This window comes from Diorhabda sublineata, chromosome 3 (genome assembly GCF_026230105.1).
Source record: "Diorhabda sublineata isolate icDioSubl1.1 chromosome 3, icDioSubl1.1, whole genome shotgun sequence".
Taxonomy (NCBI): Eukaryota; Metazoa; Arthropoda; class Insecta; order Coleoptera; family Chrysomelidae; genus Diorhabda; species Diorhabda sublineata.
Genome location: NC_079476.1, coordinates 8365147 through 8379830, shown reverse-complemented (window position 1 = coordinate 8379830; position 14684 = coordinate 8365147). Strand labels below are relative to the sequence as shown.

The 14684-nt window shown below is 32.0% G+C and overlaps 1 protein-coding gene across 4 annotated transcripts in view; it reads left to right on the top strand.

The window, feature by feature from the left end:
* Positions 1–14684, top strand: part of LOC130442199 (E3 ubiquitin-protein ligase HERC2) — a 100768-nt gene that overhangs the window by 13632 nt on the left and 72452 nt on the right. For 3 of the 4 annotated variants that reach the window (XR_008909677.1, XM_056776322.1, XM_056776323.1), the window contains exons 12-18: positions 844–1022; positions 1319–1668; positions 6495–6594; positions 6659–6887; positions 8592–8802; positions 10806–11107; positions 13831–14180. Coding sequence is in view for 3 of the 4 variants with exons in the window: in XM_056776322.1 (XP_056632300.1) it covers positions 844–1022; positions 1319–1668; positions 6495–6594; positions 6659–6887; positions 8592–8802; positions 10806–11107; positions 13831–14180 (1721 nt within the window). In the remaining variant the exon portion in view is untranslated. The remainder of the gene's footprint in view (positions 1–843; positions 1023–1318; positions 1669–6494; positions 6595–6658; positions 6888–8591; positions 8803–10805; positions 11108–13830; positions 14181–14684) is intronic. The other variant, XM_056776324.1, reaches the window with a different exon arrangement.

The following is a 14684-nucleotide window of genomic DNA, read 5'->3' as shown; positions in this document are numbered from 1 at the left end:
ATTTAGTTTTTATGGGATTAGATTTTGTATTATTGAGTATTGAAAAGTTATATCACAGTTAAAATATTCCTAAATGTAAATGGGCCAATAACATTTTCTCTCCTTGTTATTGTTCCCTTAGAGCCGGTATTAGTTACCTATCCCGGACACAAAGTATCAAAAGGATTAGGCTTAGTTCACAAAATAAACTTGCGCAATGTGTGGCAAGTATTCAATATTACAACCTTCTGGATATCGGCGAAGGTGTTTTTTGGCGATGTTATAGTGCAGGGTCTTAGGCACGACGCCAGCTGCTAACATACGTTTCTCGTTTCATACATTTCCGGTAAGAGGCCTATAACGGATTTACCGAGAAATTTCTTACAAAATTGATTGATTTATTACCATTGGCTCTAGCGAAAAAGCTAGTTTCCTGGAAAATATACTTTCAAAGCTATCTTTTACTTGAAAGAATTTTGATACTTCAAGCCTACCTTTGTTTCTGCACGAACAGAATACATCTTTGATATAGCACACGTATTGATATGTCTATAATAGCGACAAATTGTTCAGGTGAGAGAGGTTTACTTACCTTAATTTTAGAATTATAAAGTTGAAATTCTTTTCATAAAAAAATGTAATTTAAATAATTGTGTACTAAGGTATAGAATTTCAGAAGTGAGTGGAAGCGGCTAAAAATGAATAGCATACAGGCAGCATATCTGTAAATCCGCCCTTGAAAAAGAGTGAGATAGGGACCAAGACAAGTGGGGAGTAAAGAACAATTTTCGATCTCATATATATTTATTTCGGTGCTATCTAGCATAAATTTATTGAATATTACAATTTATTTACTCATTTTAGGTAAAGTTTATAGCTGGGGAGACGGAGATTATGGAAAACTCGGTAGAGGTGGATCAGAAAGCTCGAAAATTCCTAGACTGATAGAAAAATTACAAGACATCGAAATTTCGGAAGTTTACTGTGGTGCGCACTTTAGTGTCGCACTTTCCAAAGAAGGAAAACTTTTTACTTGGGGAAAGGTAGGCACATTATTTAATATCTAAGTAATTCAATTAAATCAGAAACTTATATCTCCCAAATAAAAATGTCAATCTTGCATACTTTTTATTTATGCGGCTCTTGAAACTGATTTTTTCTGTTATTGTTATTTTGAAGCAAACCACTTTTCATTTTAAATTTGATAGTTCCAACTTCCAATAAGGTGGGTATCTAATTGAACTGATAACATTAAAACATCACTTGTTTTTCAATTTGTAAAATTTATTTGCTTTTTCATTGTTGAAAAGTATTTAGCACTAATATATTTTATTTGAAGGGTGAAGGTTGGCGGTTAGGGCATCCTAACGAAGATCACATAAGAATTCCCGAACCCGTAGAAGTTTTGCAAGACAAACGAGTAGTTTCAGTAGATGTAGGCACCGGGCACATTTTGGCTTTAATGGATACTGGAGAAATTTATGGTTGGGGTAAAAATGAAAACAAACAGTTATTCGACACTCCTGATATTTACATTCAACAACCAAAATTACTGGAAGCTCTTAAAGGCCAAAAAATTGTTGGTATATCTTGTGGCCCATCGCAAAGTTTTTGTTGGACTGACGTTAATTCTTTTGTACCTAAAACATCCTTGCCGTTTGTTATAGATCTAACAGAGCATACTTTTAAGTAAGTATTTTCACATAGGATGAAACTTTGTGACTTTCCAATGTACATACTTACTCTCAATTTGTATCTCACCCATTGTATTAGTGGAATAAATTCTTCAACATTTTGTTCTATGAAGAATTGAAATAGAAGAACGTCCATATTATTTTTCAACTTTCCAAGGAAAATCAATATGTTGTCAGACCAAAATGCCATTGGATTGGACAACATAATTTTAATTGAGACGACGTGTCTTCAAACAATTATCTCTTCAATAACTAGTACACTGATATAGAAATGATAAATGATATTCAGGCATAGAAAAATGGATGCAAATAGAATTCTTTCAAAACTGGAATGCGGCAAGTCCACAGAATTGTTCACTATTGAACAACAAAGAATACATTTCTCAATGTTAGCCAACAAGGTCTGGTACTTGACTTACAAAATCATTCAATATCTTAAACTTTTTCAATGATGGCATGGTATCTCTCGAAATGGTTTTCATAGAATCCAACTTTGTGCACAATAGTCCTGGAAATTAACCCTAAAAGAAATGAACAAAAATATGATATAGCGATCTATTCTGATAGTCCAGCTGCAATCAAAGCATTGTGCAACCAAATTCTGTTGTAAACTGATCAGTCATTGGAGAATCAAGGGAAACGATGAGACAAAAAAAGGCATCTACAAAAGTTTTTATTACCCCAAAATCATTCTGTAAAATAGGAAAACGCAACAAAGAGATAATATGAAAGAAAATTACTCTGGTGGATTCTTTCAAGAAGAAATATTTGGTGAAAATAATCTTCACTCCTTCACTGATTTTATTACAGAATCCTACCCCTTCAGGAGTAGGAAGAAGGAGGAAGTCTAGTGCAGATCACGATAAACCTTAGAGGTTACTTTTTAACAATAGTCCTGCCTAAATGAAAATATTAACATTTGCCATTGACACTGTCATACTTGTGAGGCACGAAAATGTAGTTACAATTTGCATGGGGCTATAATAATTTCCAAGTATTAAAAAAGCGTATAAAAATTATTTCACTGTCATTTTTGCAGATAATATTCAGTACTCTAAAAAACAAGTACGTAATATCTAGGAATAGATTTCCTCTCTGAGCTTATGTGGAAAAAACACTTAACTCAAAAATATATTATGAACTGTGATTCTGAGATTTATACTTCTACCATGCACAATATTGTACAGATCATTTGATAGGACTTAGTCAATAAAACAAATGTAGCTATAATCTAACAAAGTTAATCATCTCTAAGCTTTATATAAATAAGAAAAAATTCGGAGGTGTTTTATAAAACACCACAATTTTCGTGTGCGAAAAAACCAAAACATAAGAAAACTGAAAAGCAACTGTCTTAAAAAATGTGTGAAAAGAAATTTTTACTTGAGAAGAACATGAAATTACTCCCAAACTAAAATATTGGTGGATCTATAAATTGAATGGTTATTAATAAATAATAGAAAATTATTCACTTAAATACATAAACAAATATTGGAAAATATTTTACAAATCTCAATTACAATTTACCAAAGCTTTAATCGAATGTCACAATAATTTACAATAAACTGTTTATCTGGATTCTCAGTTTATGAGGATATATTGAAAAATTCTTAGCCTACTATAGAACCACACAGAATTTCAATGTCAAAATATTTCATTACTCAACATATTCTCCTCTTAATTGAATACATTTATTACAGCGAACCTGCAATATCTCTAGACCTCTCAAAAAATGTTTCTTCTTGCTCTGCAAACCAGACCTCCACAACTTTCATTACCTCCTCGTTGGAAGAAAATTTACGACCTATTTTTTAGTTGAGGAAAGAGATGATAGTCGGACGGAGCCAAATCTGGTGAATAAGAGGGGTGTTCTAGTAATTCAAACCCTAAATCACGAATTTTTAGCAACGCAACATGAGATTTGTATGCGGGGCGTTGTCCTGCAAAAACAAAACACCTTTGGATAGCTTTAAGTGTCTTTTCTCTTTAATTTTTTCCTGTAGAGTGGTCAGTAATGTCTAATAGTAATCTTCAGTTATTGTTCTACCCTTATCCAAAAAATCAATCATAATTACTCCATGGCAATCCCAAAAAACTGAAGCAAGAACTTTTCCAGCAGATTTTTAGACAAGAAACTTCTAAGGTCTTGGAAGACCAAAGTGCATTCCATCGAGTGTTGCTTTGTTACTGGATCGTAGAAATGTACCAAGTCTCATCCATAGTAACAATACGGTTTAAGAAGTCCTTATTGTCTTCAAATCGAGCACAGATCGAACGCGATGCTTCTACGCTTTTGGTCAACAATCAATCATTTGGGGATCCATTTTGCAGCAATTTTTCTCATGTCCAAATTGACGTGAACTTTATGATGAACGCGTTCGTATGAAATAATCAGTGTTTCAGATATCCGTTTTAGCACAATTCGACGGTCTGATAATATCGTGTCATGAACTGCATCAATATTTTTGGGGACTGACACAGAAACTGGCTTCCCCGATTGGTCATCATCTTCAATGGAAAATTTACCTCTTTTGAAGCTTACAGTCCAATTTTTCACGGTCGCATACGAAGGACATTAATCACTAAGGGTATTAAACATATCTTCGTAAATCTGCTTATCTCTTAATCCTTTTAAATACAAGTACTTGATACTCCAATTTTTCGATTTTCACAATTTCGGTGGATATCTTTTTTCATTTAATTTATTGCGTAACTCTGGTTTACTGTTTTGACGTCAAACTTTACACTCACACTTTTAATAAGTTATTGTTCGTTGCTATGGTAACGCAATATTTTGTTTATGCATGGAACTGGTCTAGGCTAACTAGATATCAATACATCCTCGTAAGTTTTTGACTCTTATTTTATGAGCGCGGAATCATGAAGCTGAAAGAAAGTTGGCAAAAGGTCTTTGACCAAAATGGAAAATATATAATTGATTAAAAAGTATTCTTTGTTTTATTTTATAGTACAAAACCGAAATTACTTTGTCGCCAACCCATATTATCACTAATCAATTTCAAATATGAAACGCCATGAAAAGAGATATTTTAAGTCTAAAAAATTTATACAAAAAATAAAATTTTCGCTTTAAAGTACAAATAACCCAGGAACTATTTATCGAGGACAATACCAAGCAGATAGAAGCTTTTCAAATTCTGATTCGAAATAAAAATTTTATAAACCAATTATTGTTTGAATGAGTTTTAAATTATTTGGAAAATACTTTCCTCAATACAATTATTTCTTCTCGTGCTGCTAAGTGACCTCTGAGATTATTAGGTTTATTTCCAAATAATTTTTTTCTTTACAACAAAATTTTTCTCAATATAACTTTGAAAGGGTAAAATAATTCACAAATTAAAGAGGAAAATCTAATAATTCATTCTTTTTAGCATTTCTTTGTTATTTATGTTTTAGAATCTACTGTATTTTCATTCCAATATTCCTAATCATTTTATATTCAAGTTGAATTACTAGTGGCATGTTTTGAAGAGAATTTTTTTTAATATGTTAAATTTTATTGCTTAAAAAATTCCCATTCTCTCAACGTTGATACACCCTTCCGGCTCTTATTGTGATACTGATCGATATCTATGCTAATAAATTACAGAAAGTGAGGTAATTCAATAATGAAATAGGAATTCATTGGAACAATTAATTATAAATTATCTTGGTGTTCTATTGAAATTTATAGTGGTAGATTGAATTTTAGAAAGTTAGACATTTTATGTTCATTAATATTATATTATTCACAATTGCATAATGAAGGTGAGTCCTATAATGCGTTCTTCTCCCATGGATACTCGAAGCCAATTTATTAACCGCTGTAAAGTTGAAAAGCTTTGTTCACTTCAAGCGACGCGTACTGATAAAATAGCAAGGATGCGAAGTAAAATGATAATTGATGGATACATGTCTTTGGTACATAAGAAGGCAATGAGAAATCTATTTTATGACCTTTTATCCATATAACGCCCTGGGCAATTACTTAGTTACCATTATTCAATTTCGGCACTTAGTTCAAACTATTCTTTGATGCTTCCCTAAATTTTTTCCTGAAAATAAGATAATTTCGGGAGGGGGTGGGGTTGTCATGATCCCTGTGTACCCCTGCCTGTTTTTATGTGGAAGATATACTTAATATTTTATCTTTGTTACTAAGTATTTATCATTAGATACTAGAGTTGAAAACTTATTGATGTTTATAAATTTCCAAATTTATACCTTGATGTAAGTTGAATAATAGGTCCATAGCACTGAAACAAAGTCGATTCAGAAAATTAGGTGGGTTTTTTCCTTTTGCCAGTTCAAGAAATATTCATAGGCTATATTATATACTATCCGGCAATAAATTTAATGAAGCATCTTATCTCATTTAAATCTGAGAAATCAACGCTTACAAACAATAATTTTTAAAGATTTGAGTCAAATTTAATTAGTTTCAAAAGATACTCAGATTTATACATTATTTCGAAAAATATATTCCAAGTCGCTGATGGCTCAGTGCATTCCAACTGCGACTCCCGGGTTAGAATCTAATCTAGAAAAAATCACTTTTTTTATTTGTATACAGAACTGAATTGAAAATATTGAGTGATTTACAATTTTTAGAAGCCAGTTTTTTTGTAACAAAATATACAATATTATAGTTAAATTAATTGATTCATCAATAACTGCAGTGATTAATGGGTATTATTAAAGTCGAGCTAACAGACGTATAATGGGTACATTATATAACATAAAATATTTTCTAAAACTGTATATTTCCAATTATCGCTTTACATTTTTGTGTATAAATTTATTAATTGTATTTTTTAGGTTACTGGATCAAATTCTGGAATTAGTTATAGTTCATAATCCATCTTCACAAGAAAAAGAATGTCTTGCTATTTCAATTTTAAAACTTTTACAATTACAGGTAATATAGTTTATTTACAAATTTCCGATTAACGATTTTATTTGTTTTTGTTGTATTTTTTTAGTTGCACAGCATTATATCCAATAATTTGGATCCGAAAACAGCTGGTTTGGGTGTTAACAGTAAACTTCTAGCTAATTTAAAATCGCAAGTTGTTTATCTAGCTAGCGCCGTAAAAATACTACCGACAGTACAAGCTGCCGCTCAAGCAGCCTTACAAACGGGCTGGTCCGTTTTATTACCTACTGCTAATGGAAGAGCGAGAACTTTATCATCTTTACTATTAAATACAGGTCAGCAACATTGTGAGAAGTATTAAGTTTCTAATGAAAAAGACCAACAATTATGTGTCATCGCAAATTCTAAATCCAAATGTAGCGCATTTATGTGATTCTGGGAGAGGCTTGTAAAATCTCTTGAAACTGGATAAACATCCCATTTCAACAAAGAGTTCTAGTGATTCTTCAATAAAGTTGAAAATTTTATAAGCAAAGTTCCTAAATCGTCTTGATTTTAGGTCTCTACTGATTTAAAATTAGTTTTTATTATTATTATTATTATTATTATTATTATATTTTTTAAGACAGGTACAAATTTGACGTTTCGGCTTGTTGTAATTTTTATCAAAATATACATCAAAATAAACCATATTTTGATAAAGACTGCAAGAGGCCGCAACGTCAAATTTTTATCTGTCTCAGAAGAATTTTAAATCAGAAGAGACCCAAGACGACTTAGAAACTTGAAAATAAAATTAATTTTGCTATCAACTTTATTGAAGAATCACTAGAACTCTTTGCTGAAATAGGATGTTTCTCCAGGTTCAATTTTACACGCCTCTCAATCATACAATAAAAACTAATTTTAAATCCAAAGAGACCTAAAATCAAGAAGATTTAGAAACATAAACATATCAAAAAGTAGATAAAGTAAGAAATTAAAGAATTTTATTTTTAATAGGCTTCCCAGATTTCTTTCTTTCTACCATGGTACCGCACTTCCACAGTTAATGGCGCTAATATGTCCCCTCCTACATTTACTTAAATTATAGCCGAAAAATGTTAAATTCTCCCAATATGATCCAAAAGCATCATATTTTTCTATATATATTATAAAATTCACATCTAGTGAACATTCTTGGTTTTCTTTATTTTGGCGTTTCCTAATTTCACCAGTAATACCGAATTTAAATTATCTAAATAATCGATTTTCAATTTTCACAACTCTTACTTATTAGATGCCCCTGCTGCGACAATAGCAACGGCATTATGCAAATAAAAATAATGTGATGTAAAATTGAAATTTTATTCTCGAAAAACCACTTCAGCTTGGATTTTGATCGACGAGCCACTGCATAACTTATTTTAAAACTTTTGTTGTAAAGTACAGGGTGTCCTAATTCTTCAGTATCGACAACAACTTGGAACACCTTATTTGATTTTCGCACGGCTTGGGAAATATTTGAATTTTTATTGCAAAATCATTGTATTTGGAAAATTCCACAAAATAAAAATGAAGCTAACTGGTATCATTTACAAAATGAATTTTCAAACAAAAAACTTAGATTTATTGAATTTTCGTGATTGTCGAGGCTAGAATCATACTGGGTGTGTCTTTTTTCACAGTATGAGTTTCGAAGTTTGTAAATATCAAAATCTTTCTTTTAATGCCATACCCTGTATATTACACCTTTAATAGAACGCGCATTAAAATAAGAATCATTTCATACATACATTTCCTATATGTAGAGATTGGCAGGGACAAATATATCCCTTCAATACCTTTGTGTTTTTGTAAAAAAATAATTCAACCCTAATAATTATCAATTAAATTATTTAAACCAAACAGTAGTATTTGTCATGACATGAATTCGCTCCATCAATGCTTATAGTTACATATTCAAATGTTGTAGCCTTCATCAAATATATTTTTGATGTATGGTTACTAGAAATTTTCACTGCATGTTTTCTAATCTTTGACCAATAATTAATTTACAGTAGATGTGGAACCAAAGATGTGCAAGTCAGGTCACCGGTTTATGACAGATTTACTTGTTTGGAGTTTGATGGCAGATGGAGGCTTGGAATTGGCATTAAATGAAGCTTTAATTTCTGAATCTTCTGAATTGGCTGGTAGTGATGACAATTTCGATCAAATGACCTCTCATATAACAATTCCGTTATTATACCTGGTCAGGCAGTTAGTCAGGTCAGTAATTAAACTTCGTATAGTTCAAGGTAACTACTGTATATAGACATATAACAATTTCATGGAGTTGGCTTGTTGCCTAATCCACTGCTACTATTTCAGACCTGTTGTGGTCATTTAGATACTTTAAAATTTGTTAAACTATCTTAAGATATATATTTTTTTCTACAATTTTTTTAAACTAGTTATTAATGATCAAGGACTGGAAAGTAAATACCAATGTTTTCCTTTTTATTTAGTCTACTGATCTCTCACTAACCTTCGCAGTGGTTCCGAGAACTAGAGCAAAGTGTACTCCGCAGTTTATTCTAATAATTACCACAATTCACACCCCCTACAATTTTAGATACCTTTTGAGCAGTTAACAAACAGTTTTGATAGTTTCTACTTATCAGATCCTCCATGTATTTTAACGATATTATAATATTAACTGTTTTTGCAATTCTTTGACTTGGGGAATTCCCCATCCATTATTACCATATTAGTTATTGATTGTACAACGTCGCAAAAGGGGTTGGTTTAACATAAGGCATTGACACTTGCAGTCTATTGGTCGTTTCGATTGCTTTGGCGTTGCACTCATAATCCTCGATGTACCAATAACCAGTTAACTGTGACTACTATAATTACCCAACATGTTTAGAATACCGATGTCTACTTAAGTTTTTTTTAACCCCTTTTTTTATTTGCAATCTGTAAAATTTTACATTGAGCAAATATAAACTGAGTCGTAGGAGAATTACTCAGTGCTAATTTTCCTTCACTTGAAAAAACATTTGATTGAGGGATAACCACACAATACATCACTATGACACTTAAATCTGTTAGGCAGATCACACGGAAGATGCCTTCGGTGGGTGGGAAGTCTCATTAGAGGTTGAGCCAATGTGTTGGGAAGGGTTTCGATGCGGTAAGAATATTTTTGGGAGAAGGGAGATATTTCTTTAACTGATTTAATTTGGAGATCACAAGCAATAATACTGTTGGGTACATACCAAGAAGCATTTACAATAATTCTGAGTACTTTCGATTGAAATCTTTCTAGAATCGCTATACTTGAGCTAGATACAGTGCCCCATAGTTGATATCATAACTCTGGATGGGTTTTAGTGTAACTTCGTATATTAGCAGCTTGTTTCCGATTGTTAGTTGGGATTTTCGACCTATTAACCAATACAGTTTGCTGAGTTTTAGACCTTATTGCTTTCTCTTGGTTAGTATGTGTGTGCTCCAGGCTAGTCGTCGGTCCAGATGAATTCCAAGGTATTTTGCTCGTTCATTTTGTTTTAGAAGGTGCCCGTTTTATATTACAGTTGGACGGGTTCCTCTCCATTGGGTGTAGGTAACATGTACAGATTTATTTTAATTTACTTTTATTCCTCAAGGTTTTAGCCACAATGGTCTCCAAGTTTGTCTACAATATATCAGGGGCCATAGCTGGGTCCTGGTGAGATGCTAGCGCGGCGGTGTCATCTGCGCATGTTGCGGTAGTTACGTTGTTGTTTGTGGGAATATCAGCTGTGTACATAAGATAAAGGATCGGGCCAAGTACACTTCCCTGTGGTATACTTTTTTTGACACTCGATGAACTTGTTCTATGGTAGGTATTAGTCTTCTAGCTTTTAGAATCGGTTCTATTTTCTCAATCAGTAGTTTTTTAAGAAGTTGTGACGTAACTGGTAATAGGCTTATTGGTCTGTAAGATGTAGTGTCTTCAAGAGGGATTAGTATAATTTGGGCTACTTTTCACAAAATTGGAACTTGAGTTAATCTCTACAAATAGAGTGCGGTATGGCGGTCCGTAAAAATGGGAATTGTCTTCAGTCCTACTTTCAGACTTTTCCCATATAGTAGTGTTAGTTAGGTTTAATGGAAAAGTTTCCTTTGTTTTAAAGCCCTAACTCTTGTTCTTATACCTATAAACATCCTTGATAACTATGATGTATGTAGATTAAATCTAAAGCAATAATTAATTATGCAGTTTTTATTATTTTCTATTCTAGGAACATTAGTGTCGTTACGCAGTCAACTATCAAAGAAATTGGTGCAACAGGCAAATTACCATCTCAAAAATATTTACCATCACCAAGTCTAAAGCTTTTACAACGATTTCAGAGGTTGTTAATTGGCAAACTACACTTGAAAACATCCGAATATGCAGATACTGCTGAAACGTTGTTAATTAAGTATTTGGATTGTTTCACATGCTTCATAACGATGACTTTAAATACAGCATACGATGTTTGCGTGGCAAATCCCAAGAACTTCTTGATAGTCCTGCAGATATTGAAAGAAGATATTATTGGTAATGTTATAAACAAAATAAATCTCTAATTGTTTTGTTGGTATATTTTGCGAACATTTAAAGTTCAATTCATATTGAAGAACAATAGCATCTCAATTTTTGTTTTTCCACGTAACCCAATAAACAGGTTTGCATTTTCACTATCTTCCTTATGGAAAATAAATAATAAACTAAAATACAGATCAGCTTACTTTCTTAATTAATTATTTTAAATAATATACATTCTAAATTCTTCAAGAAAGAAACTATTTTAATGTATGCAGGGTTTAAAAAAGGCCGCTTTTTTGATAAATGTATTCGAAATTTAAGTAGTATGTAATTATATTTCTGACATAATTTTATAAAGTATATTCAATGAACATTTTATTTATTTATTTACCAGTACATTACATTACAAAGTAATACAAAGCACAAAGTAATCTGACACCTGTTCATCAGTTTGGAGACGCGAGCAAACATGGCGAGATTCTCTTAGCCATGTTTGTTCACCTTAAAAAGTAACTTAAACTAATATAAACAGTTATGTTCAATGTAACAGTTGATAAAATTTGTTGATAATATTTATTTTAATAAATGTCGGTATAATTACTGTTTAGTTTTATAGACTTAAATCATCTGTTAACTCTAACAGGATCAAGTCTTATCTATACTGTAAAAAACATAACCTAACCAGTTGCGATTGAAGGTCAATGTCATTTTTGAAAGTTGACCATTCAAAGCATTCTGTAAACTTTGATATGAATAGACATCAGATAGTACTAGATCAAGGCTGTATGGGGAATGTGGCGTCACTTCCCAGCCAAGCTCCAACAGTTTCCCATGAGTTGCAAAGATGTGTGAGGCCTTGCATTAGTATGGTGGAACACTAAACCTTTCCTATTTGACAATTCTGGCCGTTTTTCTTTGATTATATCATTTAGTTTCATTAATTGCTTATTATTATTATTACAGTAAATATAAGAATTAATCGTTTGGGTCCTTGGAAGCAGCTCAAAAAATACAACACCTTTGTAATCTCACCAAAGTGACAGCAGATTTTTTCTTGTTGTTTTTCAGCTTTCGATGAGGTTTGTACTGGCTCATCCTGTTTACTCAATGATCGTTTTCAAACTATGTTACTGTATAGGACCCATTATTCATCACCAGTGATGATTCTTTTCAAGAAAGGGTCGATTTCATTTCGTTTAAGTTGCATATCGCAACTATTGATTCTTTGTGTTAAATGAATTTCTTTCAATTTTTGATAAACCCAAATATCAAGCTTCTTAACTAGTCCAAGACATTTTAATTGTTGTGTGCGATACATGTAACCTCTTCGCAGCCTCTTCATCCCCTTCAATTATGACTTTGATTTGGTCATCAACTTCAGTAGGCCGACCAGAACTTTGCTCATCTTTGAAGGAAAAAACGAAATTTGAAATTTTTTATACCAATTCTGACACGTGCACTCTGTGTGTAAATCACAACTAATAGCTTTAATAAAAATCACACGTAACTTGCTTCTAAAGTTGCGTCAATGTGACCAGTATCACGTGACAAACGTCAAAGTACAGCACGAACATAAGTTATTCAAAAAATAAAGCAAGGCTCTCTCAGTCAAAAGTGAAAATACTTAGTTGCCAACTAATAGTTTAATCCGGAGACAGTCAAGGGATACATCATTCTATTTTTAATTTCAAGACCCTTTTTGTTGCCTCGTGGATTGGTACAAGTAGTAAGGTGTTGTGTTTTTCCAGTTTTGGTAGTGTTTGTGGCTTTTTTCTTACATTGTCGGAATGTGGAGTTCATGGTGTAACATCTAGTTTGGAATATTCCAAGATACCAAGACGCTCCAACAGTAAACCAGAGATTCGTTTCCATTGATCTATTTTCCATGAATCAATATTCTATAATAGGAATCCGTGTTTTACTATGACAAGATATCATGCTTTGATTTTGAGGATATAAGCATGTGTGTTGTGAAAAAATTTCAGTTTTCATTTAAAAAAAAAAAGAAACTAAAATCTTAAGTAGAAGCTTAAGTAGTGTTGACTCAAGCATTAATGCAAACGGCGCAAGTATCGCCAACTATCAAATTTTGAAACCTTAAGCATAGAAAAATTAAAAACTCAGTTTTGATTCTATTTCTTGTCCTCCATTTCCATACTTTTGTCGGTGTCTATTAGATGCACAGATACAATTATGAAAACCTCGTAATTGGCTAATATGACTGCAGTGTGATTGTAATGGTGCAATCACCTATCGTCAAATATGCTGTAAACATTATATTGTGTGCCAAATTTCAGTGAATGATATTCATCATCATCATCATAATGCCGTTTAATTTCTTGGATTATGCCTAGCACTTAGGAAGCTTACATATCCCTTTATTGGGGTTGATTACTCTTGTTCTTTTGTTATAGTTTTTTTATGGTAAAATTAAATTGTGTAACAGATTTCAGTGAACGATATTATACAAGATAAATTTTATATTATCAAAAATGAGGAGCAAGTCTGTGATACTGAATATTTTTTGTAGCCAATTTATTATATTGAAATTATTATTATCCATTTCATTTATAAAAAATATATGACTCGCCCTTTTTCCTCATACATGTAATTCAAATTACGCAGTTAAATGACATATCTAACTGTGTTAACTATAATAAGCAAGTTTATTGATACTAAAAAACTCATTTATTATGTATTTTTTTTTTCGTTTCTAATTTGATTTATTTCCGTAGGTATACTACTTCCTGAATTATTAGTATGCTTAATTTTACTCGAGCAAGAGATGGAAATGTTTCTGAGTTCCATGAACTGGTTAAATGTATTTAATGACGTTTTAAAATCCATAGACAAATTCTGCAGATTAATGCCTGATATAGAATTACATGATGCAGATGATATAGCTTGGCAGGGAATCATTCAAACTAAACCAAATAACGCTGGTCACAAGATATATGATGATTTACCTCTAATAAGACAAGCTGATCTGGAGAATCACAATTTGGATGGTGGTAGATGGGTTGTGATTAATAATAAAGTTTATGATGTACAGGATTTTAGATGTGATAATCCTTCAGTGAACGAGGTAAGATTCCAATGTATTATATATTTTTTAAGTGCTTAGAATGAATCTTTTATAAATGTTGTAAAGATAATTTGGAAATTGTTCTTGTATTATCACTGAAGTATCCGATGAGTCTTATTTTCTTATTTGCTCTGTACATTCTTATAATTTCACTGAAATCTGTCGGAGCTACCTAACTCGTACTTGTCCAAACACAAGACAACAATGGACTTAGAGCTTGAATATTGATTTCACGAAAAGATTTCTGTAATTATTTTTTTTTAACATTGACGTTCAAATTGTATGTGTAGTCATTTTTAATTACACTGTCAAAAGTTCTATTCCTTTTTCAATTTAACCCAAGAGATTATGGGCCCAGATTTACGCGAACTGTAGGAGTTGAATACATGGACGTGCCTTAATCAAGTTTGTTTTGTGAGCTGGTGTATGACTGTGTGATAGTTGATCATGAGCACGTCAGAATCATTTAATATCAAGGCTTCTATTGAGAAACTGGAGGAACAA